The 18,936-nt window shown below is 42.2% G+C and overlaps 1 protein-coding gene across 1 annotated transcript in view; it reads left to right on the forward strand.

The window, feature by feature from the left end:
* Positions 1–11,263: 11,263 nt before the first annotated feature.
* Positions 11,264–18,936, forward strand: part of LOC124606349 (homeobox protein HMX3-like) — a 72,439-nt gene continuing 64,766 nt past the window's right edge. Inside the window, exon 1 of the mRNA XM_047138331.1 lies at positions 11,264–11,414. Coding sequence (XP_046994287.1) covers positions 11,264–11,414 — 151 coding nt within the window. The remainder of the gene's footprint in view (positions 11,415–18,936) is intronic.

Here is an 18,936-nt window from a genome sequence, read left to right on the forward strand (position 1 = left end):
TTGAATGTACTTATCCAGCCAGTTTTAGGGCGATGTAATGTTTATCGTGGACCCCGAACCACGGCACAACGTGGCAGTTTTTACATTAACGAGCCATTTACGAAAGAAAAAGTGGGGATAAATGACAGAACAAAATTGTACCAACTGGGAACCGAACTCCAGACATTTTGATTTGTAGTCAGGTACTGATTAAACTTCTACTTTTTAAATAACAAATTTATGTATTAACACAATAACATGAATTGCATTTACAAATACCACAAATATAGTGTCAACGATTACAGCATTCAGTGTGTCCCGACGAGAAGCTATTGTGATGGAACTTCTTTCCTGATGTGACAAAACAGCTATGAGGCTCCTGCAGCTAAAATAGCTCTTGGTGCAAACTAAATCTTCCTCGACTACTTTCTTCCAGTTCACGATGGATATACTAAAACGTGTTTCTCCCATTACAGAGGTTTCCATCGGACGGTAAAGTTGAAATAGTGGAACTGTTCCTAAGGATTTAAGGAACTAAAATTAAATCTTTTTATATTTTTAGTTCTCCTGGACTTGCTGCGCAGTATATGGCTTTTAAGGACATTGCGTAATTATAATTTATAATTCCAAGTACGCTCCTAAGTTTGATTGCTTTTATTTTACAATAGGCCTGTTTCAGCTTAACTGCTGTCATCAGGTTTTCTGTAAGTAAACGGTACATAACTTTGGTACATAATTTTTAATGTTACAGGTAATTATTAAATGGATTTCATTGTTATACATTTTTACACATGTACGATAGTTTTGACATTCATGCGATGTCAGTGATTCTGTCACTGACTATTTGCTAACTAGTTCCGTTCCGTTGGTGTTATTGTAGTAATAATGGTTCGTTGTCTCCTTACCTGTCTTATTATTTTATTTAGTTGTCAGATTCCATTCGTTATATCTGTATTTTCGTAACAGCTCGCTGGACAGTTAATGCAGTGATATTGTATACTTATAGGCAGTGCTGTTTATCGTTGCTGTTGTGTAGGCGCTGACAGCATACAGCGATGACATATGAACATGCAAAGATCAGAGTCGCTGGGAAGAGAAATAAAAAATTGGAACTTTATGGGACCAAAGTGCTGAGGTCATCGTTACCTAAGCCTACACACTACTTAATCTAACTTAAACTAACTTACGCTACGGAGGACAACACACACACCCATGCCCGAGGGAGGACTCGAACCTCCGTCGGGGTTGGGGGGGGGGGGGGGGGGGAGCCGCACGTACCGTGCCAAGGCGCCTGAGACCGCGCGGCCAGAGAAATGAAGCAGCGTGCGTATGTCTAATTATGCAATGGGTAAAATCACACTGAAAAGTTCTGGAGGTGCTTCTGAAGCTTATCTTGAGTTTCTTCTTTTCGAAGTGTAAAGTAAAATTTCGAACAGTAAGAAGTTTAGCGGGAAGTGTGTAGGAGAAAAAATGTGCTGTCACCCAAATGTAATCAATTTGCGCCAGTTGGACAGTAGGATATCAATATTTTTGATTGTGTGTGTTGAGACGCTCCATTTATCGTTGCGAGTTTGTTGTGGGTTCAGTTCAACGCCTTTGTACAATTTTTTCGTACAAAGGAACGACATATAGAGTAATGGAGCAACACAGTAATAATTAACAGCAATTGACTTTATGGTTCACACAAGTGACCTTGTTGAAGATCGGTAATCAGGGCAGGTCAGTAAAGCAAAACATAAAAAGAAATCAGTATGACACTGTAGGAAACAGTGCCTGCTAAAACGGTGTAATGCGGGAGCGGGAAAAAGAAACGTATAGTAGACAATCTGTGTATATTACGAACACGTTTTCTCAGTCTATTGAAAGTAAGTAACAAAGCAGAGCACTTGATGGCGATATAAAAAAATCTGGGTAACCATACATTAAGAAATTAAACTGATTGCGAAATAAATGAAAATAACATCTCGGAAATGTATGTTGACGGAGTATCTCTTAAAGAAGATAATGAATGGTCAAATCGAAAAATCGATTAATAAGTAACAAGAGCAAGCCTATTAACCAAAGCGAAGAAGAAGGAGATGGGGATGAATTGCAGGACTTCATTCAACCTCTAGTGTATGCACATTCCACCCGACTGGTTGCTTGCTTACTGGTTGCTCACTGTAAAGAAGAATTACAACTGCTTTGTAACCACTACTGAAAGAAGGAACAGATTTCGTCAGCCGGCGTCGCCTGAGCAAATGCGTCACATGAAGCCAAAAAGGGTCGAGTTGCTACGCTAGCCATTTCAGTGCAGTTACGTCGTGTAATTATCAGGCTGTGCGCCAGGACAATAACGATACGATTATTAATTAATGCTAATTAAGGGCATGTGCGCGTGATATTACGTTCCTGATCATGCGTCTGTGGTCGAACCAGTATCTGTTAATGGCTAGAGGTCGCCGGTTCCAACGCGAGGGCGTGGAGCGATAGCCCGGCCAAACCGCGAACCGACTGGCCCCATATACAGCTAGTTAGGAGTAATCGCTCGCAGTGTAGCCGAAAAGGTGGGGCGGCAGGGGGGCGGGTGGTAGTCGAAGCAGAAGGGTATCCGCTCCACGGCCAGTTTATGCAGCTGAGTCAGTAAAGGAATTCCTTGAAAGTTTCTCCTCAGATTCTACATTTTAATTCCTAGCGTCAGTGCACTGATGAGATACGCTAACTAAAGTTAGTGTGACGTTTGACCGGAAGGAAATCTTGTTAGCAGTAATAACCAGTCAACAGAGTGGAAGCGGCGGGGAACAGGTATTCGCCTGCAAATTCTGCGCCAGTGTCCTTCGTTAATCCGTATCCCTACTCGGTGCAGAGACGGTCTGTGACGCTGTCGGTTGTCGATAGAGCTCTGTCCGCTAGACGGGGTACATGGAGTGTTGCGTAGGGTGACCTTATACTGGCAACAGGTTTGCCTTCTCCCTGCCTGCCGGCCGAAGTGGCCGTGCGGTTGAAGGCGCTGCAGTCTGGAACCGCAAGACCGCTACGGTCGCAGGTTCGAATCCTGCCTCGGGCATGGATGTTTGTGATGTCCTTAGGTTAGTTAGGTTTAACTAGTTCTAAGTTCTAGGGGACTAATGACCTCAGCAGTTGAGTCCCATAGTGCTCAGAGCCATTTGAACCATTCTCCCTGCCTACATTTCTAATGCCGCTCGTGACAAAACATTGAAAGCTACACTATACAAATGCGTCTCACAATCACACACTTAACATCTGGAAACAGGATAGAGGAACGTAACGGCAAACCACTTCCACGAATACATAGGGGTAGGTCTCACATCATTACTGTCTCTGCCTCTCCCCTCTCCCTCCGAATTATAGCTTGCCGTCACCTTACTTCTAATGTGCCATACACGTCTTCGATTTTCATAATAATAACAGCGAAGTATGTAAAATGCTTAGTGCTATTGACACATCCCCTTGATTTTCAAACAGCTGAGCAAAACTGAACGTACTCAGACATTTCGCTCTTTACTTATTCTGATCAACACTAAACTGACACACAATATTTTTAGCGCAACGCTATCTGACTTTCAATAATCCCTACAAAAGAATGGCCCTGACTAACAATAACCTATACCCTTCACGAATCACTTACCTCACAAAAATCTTCGTTACTCGAACTACTGCAATACAGCGTGCGTCAGTACTGGCAGCTAAATAAAAGATTCTAACTACTGAAGGCATTAACTATTGATAGGTATAGTTAGCAAATGAAAGATTTTGATAGAGAACAAACAATGTATTTACCTTAGCAATGTTCAAAAGTCATAATGTACATATCACTTCATGATATCCAGTATTACAAATTTACTCTTTCTGATGGACACACGTGCAGATCTTTCGCTATCAAAATTCTGCCATCTCTCTCCCCGCACCCACCACTGCTGAGGGCTCACCTTCAACTGCGCAACGCTACGCGCTGTTCACACCCAACTGCCCAACACTACAATAGTAAATATTCCGACAATGCAAATCAGCCACAGACTGCACACAGCACAGTCAGTGATTTTCATACAGAGCACTACGTGGCGTTACCAACATAAAAACCTAAACAGCCTACTTACACTATAATATACTATTTAATTTCCTTTGAACAACTAAAGTACTTTAATATAATAATATTTTGGTTTACATTGTTGAACAGTACATTAGTTAACCTTAACAACAAGGAAATTGCAAAAAAAAATGGTTCAAATGGCTCTGAGCACTATGGGACTCAACTGCTGTGGTCATTAGTCCCCTAGAACTTGGAACTACTTGAGCCTAACTAACCTAAGGACATCACACACATCCATGCCCGAGGCAGGATTCGAACCAGCGACCGCAGCAGTCGCACGGTTCCGGACTGCTCGCCTAGAACCGCGAGACCACCGCGGCCGGCAAGGAAATTGCATTTTAGAAAAAATATAGCCCTTAAAATGCATAGGGTGAGTCGTGCAGTGTCGGCCGGCTTAAGTTTCTTGAATTTATTGTGTAACTGTGCTGGGTAATCGGAATATTAACCTACTATTCTCTTACCTCCACACAAGTTCTGCGGATAGCGCAGTGTAATGACTTTTATATTGTTATTTATTGCACCTAATCACATCGAAAGCGAAAGTGCAACAACTACAAGACGTGTAGAAAGTATCGTACAGTATTGTCTTTTGTGTGATGATATCGGTAGTTAATGATACACGGCACTGACACTTATTCAGTAATAAAAGAACACTTCAGTAAGGGAACTTATTGCTGCTATTACAGCTTAGTTAACCAATGTGTAGCTCATTATTCTGCAAGTCGCAAATAGGATACAAAATGTTCTCCTGTTCCATATATCATATCCAACATATGGCCAGCCTCCATAATTGGTGTACAGCATACAGTCTTCTTGAAATGACTCCAGACACATAATGCACTTTCCAGTCTATTCTATGGACCCATCATTTCCTGTAAATTCCCGTTTTCTTCTCCGCTTTCTGGGGAGTCGTCAGTCACGGCTTCGGCCTGGACTCTCACTGACTGGAATAGAATTGTATTCAGTGATCTCAGATGAGCAGCGATACATGTCTGGATACGTCCCAGACCTATCTCCGCCATACTGTAGTGATGGTCTGGGGTGTCATTTCTTTTCATAGCAGGCCCCCTTTGGTTGTCATCCGCGGCGTCTGACCACTCTTTTGTGCGAGCATGTGACCACATGTAGTCAAACCGTTAGTGTGCCACTGAATACTAGTTGCTTTCGGTCGTAAAGAGAATTCCGAGCATGATAAATGTGCGGAGAAACTTCAATGAATAAGGATTTATAGATTTTAGTATAATTTCTCTGGGAGAACTACAACTCGCCCCTTCGCCCCCCCCCCCCTCCCCGAATCAATAGTTCTCTTGTAACGATGTAATCAAGTATAAAAGTTGAACTTTCCCTTGTGTGGTGATTAAGTGAGTCATGAAGCAAAATTTCTACGTTCTTAGAGACTCCGAAAGTCTGTCCTCCAGTCCTTTCGTGAAGCGAGCATGCTGACACAACGGTTAAATAATTTTAATTCCTTCCTACGCCTATGTACTTCAAGGGACTGATCTTGATTAATTTATTTGTAAAATGTTTGCATTGTTTTATAAAGCACCGATTATGTGATGATGACAATAAGTAATTACTTCATTCATACGTAATCTCCTGCTTGCTTTAAAGTAAGGAGCAGTGAGAATTTTCTACATAATGGGAGGTATACTATGTGCTAATATGAAAACAATATCAGGTAAACCCAAAAACAATCGAGTAAACATAAAAACTGGGAAGACATAGAAGGAGAAGAGGTGGATGACTTTTCCCATCTACTATGCAAGATTACACAATGCATCCAATATATGCAAGATTACACAATGCATCCAATGGAAATGTGGTAAGAAGTGTACAGAAAGAAGCACATGTTTAGTTAGGGTGCTTAAGCTAAAGAGTTCCACTTGCATAAAATGCTGTGATAAAATTGAGAGAGAATTTTCTAAAACCCTTCTTGTGTAGCATGACATTAAGCATTATATTGAAGTGAAAAACATACAAAAGAGCAAAATAAGAATTTAAGACGTACTATATACTGTGTACAAGCTGTCTATAGAGATAGAAAGATAAGCACTACGGGATCAGATATGGTAAATACAAATAGCAGCAGCATGAGTAAAACTATTGACAAGAAAATAAAACAGAAGACGAATAACAGAGGTAAATAAAAATCGCGATGTGTAAAAAATGGCACATCTTCGGAGAATATATTGACACACAAAGATTAAGTGCTTCATTTGTCAGGCAAGGTATTCGTACATACTTCTTTCTAATGAGAAAAATGTCATCAGCTGGCTAAATACTCTACGTGATTGATATTGATAATAGTTCAGTTGTATATGGCCGAGATTAGGTTACTTACAAGCACGTTATGGGGTTTCCTCGCCTAGTTGCCACTAGCCTTATAATTATTACCTGCCAGAAGCAAAGGTAAAAAGTGTAGGCAACTCATCTTGATGTGTGCCTTAACACACGAAACATGATAAGAACTGTTTTGGGTCGCCATCAAAATAAAGCTCTAACCAAATATTTCACACTTATGGTGACGTGTTTACTCAACTGAAGAAAACAAATGTTGACTGCATCTGCAACACCTCAGTTAATAAAGAATGCCTGCTAACTAAGATTCATAATTTGAAAGAGCGTGTACGTGCAAGCAACTACATAAATTTCACCGTGAAGTTAAACAATTAGAGTGTCAAATCAATTAGAACATGCGGTATAATGTAAGAGCAATTCAGATGAATGTTCACTTTAAGTTAACTGTATCAGCCGTAATGCATCTCTCAATAATCTCCGGAGTAATCCGATGGTAAGTTGCTAGCAAGTTGGCGAAATGCACTGATTAAATTAATAGTTATTGATACAGGTAATTTCGAAGGATATCGTTTAAAACGACACGGTTATAAAAACCGTGACTAATCTAAAATGACAGGTTCTGAAAGATAGACACAGCTGTTCCACTCAGCGAAGATAGTTACCGTACCCGAGGGACCGGTTTTTAACGACCAATCTAAAAACATCATTCTGATGCCTACATAATGTCTGCATGTGAGTCGTAATGACAAGAGTAAATTAATTACAAGCACTTAAGAAACCACTTTTCTGTCGGTACATCTACATCAGCCATCGTGACAGGATAACATCTGACGGTCATCAGAGTACAAGTACACTCTGCTCTTCTGTTCGCTGTAATTTGCTGCTCATCTAGATATACATCTCGGGGATTGGTGGGCTGCAGAAAATTTCATCTGTCTACGTTTTGCACTTAGGAAGTTCTCAGTACGCAGGAAGATAATCTAAGTTACGTGTACTGAAAATTTAATGCAAAACTTGTACCCGCGTGTCAATGACTGCCTAAAATGCTAAAAACAACCAGGTTTGTCATGACCAATGGCTGCAGCTTCAGCTAAAAGGGGTACGAACTATTCTGGCGTGCTTATAGTTGCCTCATGCAACAAACGCGTCACCTCCCTCCCCACAAAAATAAGTCGATAGGGCAGCAACATCTCTAAAACAAGGTTAATCATAATGTACGGCATCGTCTCTGAATACCACAAAGGTCAAAATCTTTATGGACACCAAGTAAGGAATTTTGTAGCCGTGATATCTTTATCACGTAAGTGATTTTTTTATCTCCTCTAAACTGTCTACAATTTTGTAGATGTAGTTTTTTGACAGCCTGTACATTACGGTCGTTTCTCAGTCCAGTCACGGGTGGTGCACGAGAACAATGTCTGTACGCCTTCATGCGAGCTGTTATTTACCTATTTTATCTGTATCAACTGAACGCGATAGATCTGAAGGGGGCCAAAGAATTTCCCTTATTTCTGCCCTGGAAAGAGTTCTTGAATTTTTCTTAGGTGTCTCTCGCAAGGTGTACGACGTCTTTCTTGGATTTTTTGCCGATTGAGATTTTCTAGCATTTCTAACATTTTTCTCGTTTTTTTTTGTTTTTTTTTTTTTTGCATAGTTTGATGTCCCCTTTTAATCCTAGCCAATACCACCCCCCGACACTTCAGCCAGTATTCAAGTGTGGGCCGTACGTTTCATATGCAGCCCGTTTCGTAGACAAACTAAAGTTCCTCAGTATCCTACCAATAGTAATGTAAGGTCGTATGGCACTAATGGTTGGGACACCCTGAAGGGCAAGTTCAGCCGCCTAATTGGAAAGGTTTTCCCATCCTCCGCAGGTACCTTCCCGTCGCGAAGTATGAGAGCTGTGTATTTAAGTGCACATGTGAAGTGTTGGTGACAATAATTTTGTGCGTGTGTGTGTTTGTGTGTGTGTGTGTGTGTGTGTGTGTGTGTGGAGTGAAGCGTTATGTTCGTGTTGGGTGATGATGAAGGAAGGGAAAAGGTGAAACCCGGAGCCAGCTGATAGGGTATTCCTCTCGAGTAACATCGAGGGAGCCGCCAAGCTTACCGTCCGCATCTGACGGACGGATCATGATCAACAGTGTCACAAACCGTCACACCATGAGACACTGCGGAGAGATTTGGAATTTAATCCAGGACACTGGTGGAAAGACAAGTGATCAGCGACTTCACGCCACCACCTTTACTCCCCTTCCCGGCCATATGCTGTAAGTGAAAATTTCATCCACCATCAAGATTCGAACCGCCTTACTCGCGAGCCGAGAACCACCGCACAGACGTGCGATAGCGACTTCTGCTACGGAGGCGGATTTCCTGCCAATCACTCCTAAACTGCTGTTTATCTACAGAGTGTGCAAAATACATTAAGATAAAAAACGACGCACAAAGAAAGAATTATCCAAATGGGACGGAAATCGGCATATGTGGCGTACATGTACAGACAAACAAATGGTTACAGCTTCAAAAAAACTGGATGAGCCATTGATGAGAAAGATCTTCACTAACTGAGTCAATAACGCGATGGTTCACATTTGGCCCTCGTGTAGGTAGTTATTCGAGTTGGCATTGATTGATAAAGTCATTGGATGCTCTCCTGAGGCATATCGTGCCAAATTCTGTGAAATTTGCGCTTTAGGTCCTCAGAATCCGGAGATGATTGCAGGACTTTTCCCATAATGCTCAAACGTTCACAGTTGGGGAGAGATCTGGCGATCTTGCTGGCCAGGATAGGTTTTGGCAAGCATGAAGGCAAGCGGTAGAAACTCTCACCGTGTGTGGGCGGGAATTATATTGCTAAAATGTAACCCCAAGGTAGCTTGCAACGGAAGGCAGCAAAATTTGGCGTAGAATATCGCCAGATTACCGACTTGCTGGACAGATGCCGCGGATGACAACCAAAGGGGGCCTGCTATGAAAAGAAATGACACCCCAGACCATCACTACAGTAAATGGATAAGATTTGTAAATAACGAATGGGTAAAAATTCATCACACAATTGACGATTCATTCTATTTGTAACACTCTGTGCTATTTTACTGCTGAAAGGAGCTAGTCTCCGTTGGCAAACTATTGATGAGACTGCACTTGATTCCAAACTCACACGAAGGGCAAGTGTGGTACACAGAAAAAACACTACAGATACACGAAAAATTCAACATAAGACACGCAGAAACTTTGCGAGAATGTTGATGAGGACAATCGAGGTACTTAAAATCCTGAATATTTCACTATGTCACCTACGACACATACCATTGGTGTGTATTCTCCTCTTATTTAATTTCATTTCTGATCGACCATTGTCCCTTACCGTGCAGCAGTAGAGATAAATCACAAAAGCATCTTATACAATATCGGTTTTCTCTATCTCTCACTTGTATTAATCGACACCACCTTTGTAGATACTGTACATGAGTGTCCTGTCTCTTTATTTTACTTCCATCCTTTCCAGATTTTCGAACGTCTCCACTGTTACGGCAATTTCCCAAATGCACAAGTACTATAAAGGTATACTGATTTTTCTTCATTCTTTCTTCCAGACGTAGCTCAAGGTAAGAACAGTTCCTTGACGTTTCCACATTTCCTGCCACTAGAAGCTGAATGCATGTCGTGTGCCTCCCAGCGTGACTCCAGCCAGATTTTAATTTCGTCCCACGAGTCTGAATGGAGCCCACCAGGTTTCACGTGGTCACCGTTGTCTTATGCTTCAGTGTCTAGTGCTGCTATCTATTACACTGACGTGACAGAAGTCATGGTACAGCGATATGCACATACATAGATGTCGGCTGTACCGCGTTCACACGGCATAAAAGAGCAATGCATTGGCCGAGCTGTCATTTGCACTCACGTGAGTCACGTGGAAAGGTTTCCGACGTAACATGGACGCACGACGGAAATTAACAAACCTTCAACGCGCATTGGCGGTTGGAGCTAGATGCATCAGATATTTAATTTCGGAAATCATTAGGGAATTCAACATTCCGAGATCCACAGTGTCATGACTGCGCCGAAAACGGGTAACTTCTGACATTACCTTTAACTACGGACAATGCAGTGGCCGACGGTCTTCAGTTAGCAACCGAGAGCAGCGGTGTTTGCGTAGAGTTGTCAGTGCTGACAGACGAGCAACATTGCATTAAACAGTCGCAGAAATCAATGTGGGACGTACAACGAATGTATCTGTTTCGACAGGGAGGCGAAATTTCGCGTTAATGGGCTATGACAGGAGGCGACTGACGCGAGTGCCTTCGCTAACAGACTTATGACCACAGCAGTTGAGTCCCATAGTGCTCAGAGCCATTTGAACCATTTGAACCTTCGCTAACAGCACGACATCGCTTATAGCGCGATGTTCGGAGATATTCTGTGACTTTTATCGCGTCACTGTGGATCAGAAGGTTATTTATTATTCATATCAGCAATTATCAGTCGCGAGATGTCAGCTAATTTTCTCATTTCCACATTTGCAGTGACGATTGATGGTAGAATTAGAAGCATAACTGCGAGTGTTTCCTTTCGTCCTCACTCTGCGAAAAGTGTGCGTTTCGAGGACTGAGTTCTCTGAACGTATAACGGAAAGATGGATAAGCGGTGGTGTGGCGCGCCGCTTTTTAGCTGATTGCCGTTTTGAGGCGAGATCGATGCGGCGAGGACGACAGGCCGGAGACACTTTGCGGGCGGAGAACCGGTTAAGAAACTTAAAAAGGGACAGGCTTAGGAAGAGCAGCAGTGGCACTTTGATGGCGCCTCTCGGCAAGTTGAAGCGATTAGGGCGCGGGGGAAGTCGATGGCGACGGAGAGTAGTGCGGGGGCGGTGGGGGCGGTGGCCGCGGGAGGAAGATGTCGGCTGAGCGCGCGGATCGCCTTGCCGCGTATTCCCCCGTCAGCGCCGCGCTGTCGGCCGCGATTACCGCAGAGCAGCTTACCCAGCCAACGCCGCCGGCGAACGCCGCCGCCAACGCGAAACTGCCGCCTTCTGATGGCGGCCGCGGTACAAATGTTTGAAACGTTTTCCACGTGCTTGAGGACGGCCTTGGGCACACGGCAAAACACTACCAGTCCCACGGCCGACAGGTCAGATCTAAGAAGAAGATCTTACGGATTGGCCTTCTTCGATTTTCGTCTTACTTAAAAACAAAATCTCGAAGAAATTACCTTTGCCGATTAAAATATTTCCGAGCTCTGGTAAAACTACTAGTTCGAACCTTAGCCACAAGAACTTTTTTTTTACTTTTATTTAAATTTCATATTGCCTGACAAATTAAAATATTAATTAAGTAATACTAAAATATAATTTTAATAAAAACAACGTTTTTCTTGTTAATTACTGGTCGTTTGAAAATAAAGATTTGATACAGACATGCTAAATGCCGTTTTGATAAATAAAAAAATGTATCAATAATGCTAATTATTTGAATCCTACGCGTTTGTAGATGATATAGTGTTTTTTGCAGAGAATCTGCAAATTGCAACTAAGAAATCAGCATTGAAAGCAGGATTGCAAATATCTTTTGAGAAGACACAATATATGAACATAAATGCCAGTGATCCAGTCTGGACAATGAGGACCAAGTATGGCGACATCAAAAGAGTTCAGAAGTTCGAGTACCTATGAGAGATTTTGACTCCAAACAACAATGAAAATGCAGAAATTGAAGAACGGGCAAGAAAAATGGAAATAGCAATCAGATTGTGTCACAATACATACAAATCTAAATCACTCTCATACCAGGCTAAATTCGAACACTACAGCACAGTCGTCAAAGCTGAATGTTTACGTGCACCGGAGACAATAGCCAAAAAGGGACTTACACACTTGGAAAAGAAAGAAAGGAAATTCCTTAGAAAAAATCTTGGTCCTAGAAAAATATCTAATGAATTTACATTCCCCCTAATATCAAATCAAGAACTTTATCAATGATTTGAAAATATCACCACCACAATAAAGAAAAGAAGACTGTCTTTATATGGACATTAAAAGAGAGGCTCTCCAACAAGATTCTTCTCTTCCAGGAGAACAGGAAGACACAAGTTCCATGGGTGAAAGAAGTGCACTGGGATCTAGAAAAATGCGGGATCACGGCAGAAGAAATTGTGAACAGGCAGATTTTTAGGAAAAGGTTGCGGAGGTGAAGGATTTCTTCGAGGAGAAAACGAGGAAGAGCAGAGTATGCTCGGCAGATGAACGTGCACGAGTGAGCCAACGGATGAAGGAGTATTGGCGAAAGAGGAAGGAAGAGAACTTTGGAAAGTGAGGGAAGTTGTGTAAACGTAGCCCATAGACGGCTGTAACGAAAATAAATAAATAAATAATGTTAATTATTTAGAAGAGGCAGCCAGACGAAAACCAAGCACTCGCCATAACGGGATCGGGGAACGGTTCCGTTCAAAAATGATAACCACACGCATCAAGGGATTTATCCTACTGGGAGACGAAAATATCAATTTGTGTTTCTCAGAATGCGGTCGGACGCTGACGGATCCACAAACGCACCCACTCTTGCTCTTCCTCGTCCCATTGAAACCACACCCACACGTGTCATTCCTGAGGTCGCCAAAGAAGTGAAAAATCCCGCGGTGAAAGATCCAGGCTGTACAGAGTATGTTGCAGTGTTTTCCAAACCAATTGGCTTGGCATTAGGGGGGGGGGGGGGGTAAGGGGGTCGTTACTCTGCAGCAGAACGCTTCCTCTACTCGCCGAGTTGCTCGAGCGTGGAACCACTATCAGTGTACAGTGCTACGAAGACGCTTTGTAGAAACTGAGACGTGCCATAAAGTCAAAACCCCTGGGGATGTTGTCGGACTCAATCCCCCCGATGCACGATAACGCCCGCCCCCACACAGCCAATCGGACGAAGGCTACGCTTCAGCGATTTGGTGGGGAAACACTGACGAACCCCCCTATACAGCCAGATCTCTCATCGTATGGTTCTCACGTCTTTGGCGACCTCGAGAAAGACATGCGTGGTCGTCGATTTCAGTCGGACGAGGAAGTGGACCCGACAGTGGCTGACCGCGTTCTTCGAAAAAAGAACTGATTAACTCGACTCCCAGTGCTATAAATGTCTTAACGCGTGTGGTGATTGCTTTTAAATGGATTCGTTCCATATTCCCGTTGTGGCGCGTGTACGGTTTTCATTTGACTGCGACTCGCTGAACACTACTGTTCAACATACTATTAAACACAGTCGGCAGAAAAAAAAAAGAGTTGAAGATCCATGCGCATCATAAACACATCAGGCTAAGTAGGGAAACCAAAGGCTTAGATATTGACTGTCTGGATTCGCTGGTGATCTCTCCGCACTTTCAGGCAGTACAGAAACTGCAGTAAATTAAGGTCCCGTAAGAGAGAAGAAAGGCTGGAAAAGTGGGACTACCGATTTCCTTCGAGAAAACAGTATACGAACATATACGAAATTCCCAAAGTTTAACATAAAACTTGATGGCATAACGTTGCTCTAAACTCCGCTATTCCGTTCTCATAACACAAAAAAAACAACACCGTTCCACTGTTGGCGCACTCAAAAACCATGTTATGACTGTACGGAGCTGAAACGCCATTCAGCATCTCAGGGGGATGAACACACCGGTTTACTCAAGTAGAACAACACAGCGTTGCCAGATCGCTCAAAGTGTTGTCAGTCTCATAACTTTTCACACGCACCTTGTACGTGTAATAATAATAAAAACAATAATAATAACAATATTATTATTATTATTGTTATACTGTTCAGTCTCTAGCACAAAAAGATATTTTTCTGCTATTTGATGTTCCACATTTTTGTACTAAATTTTAATTTATTGCCACCCGGGATTAGCCGAGCGGTCTCAGGCGTTGCAGTCATGGACCTTGCGGTTGATCCCGGAGGAGGTTCGAGTCCTCCCTCGGGCATGGGTGTGTGTGTTTGTCCTTAGGATCATTTAGATTAAGTAGTGTGTAAGCTTAGGGACTGATGACTTAGCAGTTTCACACACATTTGAACTTTTTTTTTTAAATTTATTGTGAATACTGACGTTTCATTGGAAAAGTAATTTAAAACAAAAGTATGTCATTTTTATTTAAAGATATGATCCAATATATTGGTGTTCAAATGGTTCAAATGGCTCTGAGCACAAAGGGACTTAACATCTTAGGTCATCAGTCCCCTAGAACTTAGAACTACTTAAACCTAACTAACCTAAGGACATCACACACATCCATGCCCGAGGCAGATTGCTAACCGAAGGGGTCTGGGTTCAGTTGTCCGCCGACTCGGAGATTTTCTCCGCTCGGGGACTGTGTGTTGTGTTGTTCCTACCTTCGTATCGTAATAACTGACAAAAAGCACCTTCATGGCGGCACACGACAAGTCTATGCCTTTGTAACTTCGTGCAGGTTACGGCTTGACCCTAATGAAAGCACATTGTCAAATCGTCTTTCCATTGTTGAAATGGCTGTATGGGCACGTCCCAGAAATTCAATTTAAAAAGCCGCTAACGAATAAAACTACATGTGTCCACTCAACAGCTTTAAGAGTTTCCACACTCACCAGAAGGCAGTAGGCCAGAGAAAGAATGAAATGCTTTTGGGTTGCAAAAAGGGCTCCCAGAAATTCGTTGAAGTGGTGTCTAATGGCGCTAAACGAAAATATGTTACCGTGTATGTAACTGTTACTGTTACGCCTTCTTTCGATATTCTCTTATTGTTAGGTAGGAAACAAGATTTTAGAGCGCGAGCTTCGTAAATTGAAAGTTCTGTTTGGTCCTACTCACAATTGTTTGAGAGGTTACTATTACTTACGTGTCGACCTGGAACTATGCGCCATGATGCGTAACTCATAAGTTCCGTGTCGTAAGTTAAAATGGCGGATCCAGCACAGAAGGCATTTTGCGTGAAAGAATTTCAGAACCGTCTTTCTGTCATCATGGTGCTGAGATTTCGCAAGCTATACAAACAACCAGCTCCAAATGCCAGCAACATTCGCAGATGGCACCGGAAGCGTGAAGAAAGAAACTGCAAACGCCACAAATAACCGTTTGGCGTGTTCTCAAAATGAAACTGAAAATAACATCATTTGCAATTTGTGAGTGAACGTCTTCCAAACTACAAGATCAGTCGTGTCGTATGGTGTATCACGACGCTGTTTACTACTCTTGGTCATTCAAATATCTAGACCTGACACCCATAGATTTCTTTTTATGTGCTTATGAAAAACGCCATGTGTGAGTGCCTTCTTTGCCGAAAACAATTCCACAACTCACAATGGGCATTTCTAAAGCACCCGCGTCTGTTATTGCTGACTTGCTTCACAATGTATGACGCTACCTGAATTACCTCCTAGATGTTGTCCACGTGACTGAGGGGTAGTAATACAGAACACCTATCAAATATTTGAGCTTTCTTTTACATTCTCTGGAAATCGTATCGATGCATAGCTATATATTAAGTAGCTACCTCGGCTCGAGCGCTCCAGCTCTCTAGCACGCAACTATCAGCGCTCTGGCGATGGTAATCAGAATTTTGGATCCTCTTCAAAAGGTGTGTAGGTTATTCTCATTGACAAAGAATTTTATGTGAAATAGATTTCTTGTTTATATGAAGTGTTGTTCTTTATTATGGACTGTTTTATATCTGTGTTAGCGATGTGCAGAACAAGGAAAATGTATTCTGCACTACGTCGTGAACGAGAGATTTTACTTCTTAATGAGCTAAAAAACTCTAAAAATAACTGTAGACTTAATGAAAGAGATTAATTTTAGTTGTACCACGCACTAAGTGTTCTTATAATTTAATTTGCGGTTCGAGACAGTGTCTGGTAAATGCTTTCTAATGTATAATAACCTCTACATCAGAAACATATTCTGTTCATGGGTTGCTATATCAGCGAGACTGACTGGCGAGGAGGAAACGGCTATGAACACAGATTAATAGATGAGTTTGCATAGTATTTGCCGCATTAACAGTACGTTCAGTTTATTTTATATAAAATCTGTTATCTTGCATTTGTAACTGCAACAGATGGAACTTCTTTTTAATACAGGCTACAACACCTGAAGGCTAAAACTACTCGTTATGTCACCCAGCAGCCACGCCGAACTTTTTGTCCAGCATTCTGTGGAATAAAAGATGGGGTACTTGCGATTTCTCATGTCCCAGTAGCGGAGAGAGTAGGGCTACGTGCCAGACCTTTTGGTTCCGGCAGTCCTCCACATTTTTTCATTTTCGGTGGCCCTACAGGCCGCAGCCGAAGCTGTCAACGTCGCTGTTAGGCTTCCGCGTAAACTCTAAAGGAAACTGACAGTCAAGAGGAGAAACGAGGACCGTAATTACATAAGAAGCAGAAAAAAGGGTCAGTCCTAAGTCTTCTTTTAAACATTATCCCCAGCAAAATACCTTTAGCAAATATCTTGTTTGCGAAATCTTTTAGAAGGAGTTGTGGAGCTCCACTTATTTTCAGCGCTTTCGCCCATTAGCGGCACTGTTACGGTTTCTCGAACGCTGGAATCCTTTTAGTACGTTGCTGTAAACTCTCGCATGTTGCAGCTTTACCACAAGCAGCTTTAGCCGGGAGAGTACTGAGGCCCCTGCACGCGCCGCCCCAAGTAAACCGCGCCACCCTCGCCTCACCTCTAATTATCTTTGTCGAAAACATCGTGTGCTTCTCTGGAGACTAACGAAGTCATCTGAGTAATTACGAAGGCGAAAACGGAAGTATCTCGAGATTCTCTTACAACCAAATGTCACGAATAACTTAATTATTACATTATTTGTAAGAACAGAGTGTCTTTAACTACTTGTAGACTAATGTTTAACGTAGCAAGCGCTAGTCAATGAGCCCTGCCTTGGTTTTTTTTCAGTTGCTTTTTCTGGCGGCTGCGACATCGTCGTGTTGCGCCGACAACGCTGGTAGTAGCAAGCGCACGGAACGAGCAGTGACATCGAGTTAAAATTTCAGATCGGTTGCATTGACGTCTGATCGTAGAGCCGTCAACAATGGACACGTGAAAGTTAAGACAGAAAATTGATGTAGTTTTATCGAACTACATATTACTTGATACATAAAGGTTTAATTAGAACAGGTGCTTTAGTCCGGCGGTCGCAGGTTCGAATCCTGCCTCGGGCACTGGTGTGTGTGATGTCCTTAGGTTAGTTAGGTTTAAGTAGTTGTAAGTCTAGGAGACTGATGACCTCAGATGTTAGGTCCCTTAGTGCCTAGAGCCATTTCAACCATTTTGTACAGGTTCCGGGACTCTCGGAACCGAGGTGATGCAAAACATTTTTTGATGTGTGTATATCTGCTGCAGTTCTTGCTGCAAAGACCAACGGCTGGAATGTCTTTTTGATGAAGTACGTTATTTCAGTGTTGGTAGTCAATGCAGCATCGAGAATGTACAGGGGTTGCGCGCGCAAGCTGAGACTATACACGGATAAAAATTCGATTAGCTTAACAAATAATTTCTATATATATAAAATTATTTCTTAATTTATATATATATATATATATATATATATATATATATATATATATATATATATTTCTTAATTTCTATATATATATAAATTATTTGTTAAGCTAATCGAATTTTCATCCGTGTATAGTCTCAGTTTGCGTGCGCATTACATGTACATTCTCGATACTGCATTGACTACCAACACAGTGGAATAACGCACTTCATCACAAAGACTTCAAGATCGAGATTCGTATCGTAATTTCATTTGAATCGAAGAGAAGATTTTTTCGAAGCTGCCCGCCATCATTGAAGAAGGTATTTACCGGCAAGATGCAAGATATCTTGTCACGCTAACTCTGTTAGCGTAACAGTTTACACGTGTCCGTTTTCGTAAATAATGGGTGTTTTAAGAGCCTAATAAACCCGACGAATGCCGCTGAAGAGCGGTGGGAGCGCATAGCACGTTAACCAGCTGTCCAGTATGCAGACGGCGCTGTCTCGTCCACGTCCCGGTGTTAGTTACCTTGTCTGTTTGAGGACGGTCTTAGTGTTGATGCTGGCACTTCGAATAACCTTAAGATACTTATGAACATTAGTGAACTAACAGGAACGAACTGTAGCTTCTCTGGATAAATGCACTGATTTGTGAATTATATCGTGTGAATGAAAAGCATATAGGTGTGTTCTGTCGTTTGAAGATATAAAACTAAGAGCGTCTTTTTTTTTTTGGCGGGAGGGGGGGGGGGGGGGAATTCTTTCGCCGGGTGGCCTTACCCAGAAGGCGCGTTATGAACGCCCCACCGCAGCTGAATAATCGTGAAATATTCAAAGTCTTCCTTCGACGGGTAAATCTAAAATCACTCATAAACTAATTGAATAATGGACATCGTCTTTTACTGCAGCGGATCCTTCCCATCATTAGCTGTTAATTTTGGGTGCCAATTAATGACAGGCACGTCATGAGCAATACGTATTAGATTTAATCATTTTACCTGGTGTAATCTGTTTCTAAGTTGTTTCCGTTCTAGAGATCCGATTGTCTTCAAATTAAATGTACTGTAGTATAGCGAGGAAATGGAATG

Source organism: Schistocerca americana, chromosome 3 (assembly GCF_021461395.2).
Source record: "Schistocerca americana isolate TAMUIC-IGC-003095 chromosome 3, iqSchAmer2.1, whole genome shotgun sequence".
NCBI lineage: Eukaryota > Metazoa > Arthropoda > Insecta > Orthoptera > Acrididae > Schistocerca > Schistocerca americana.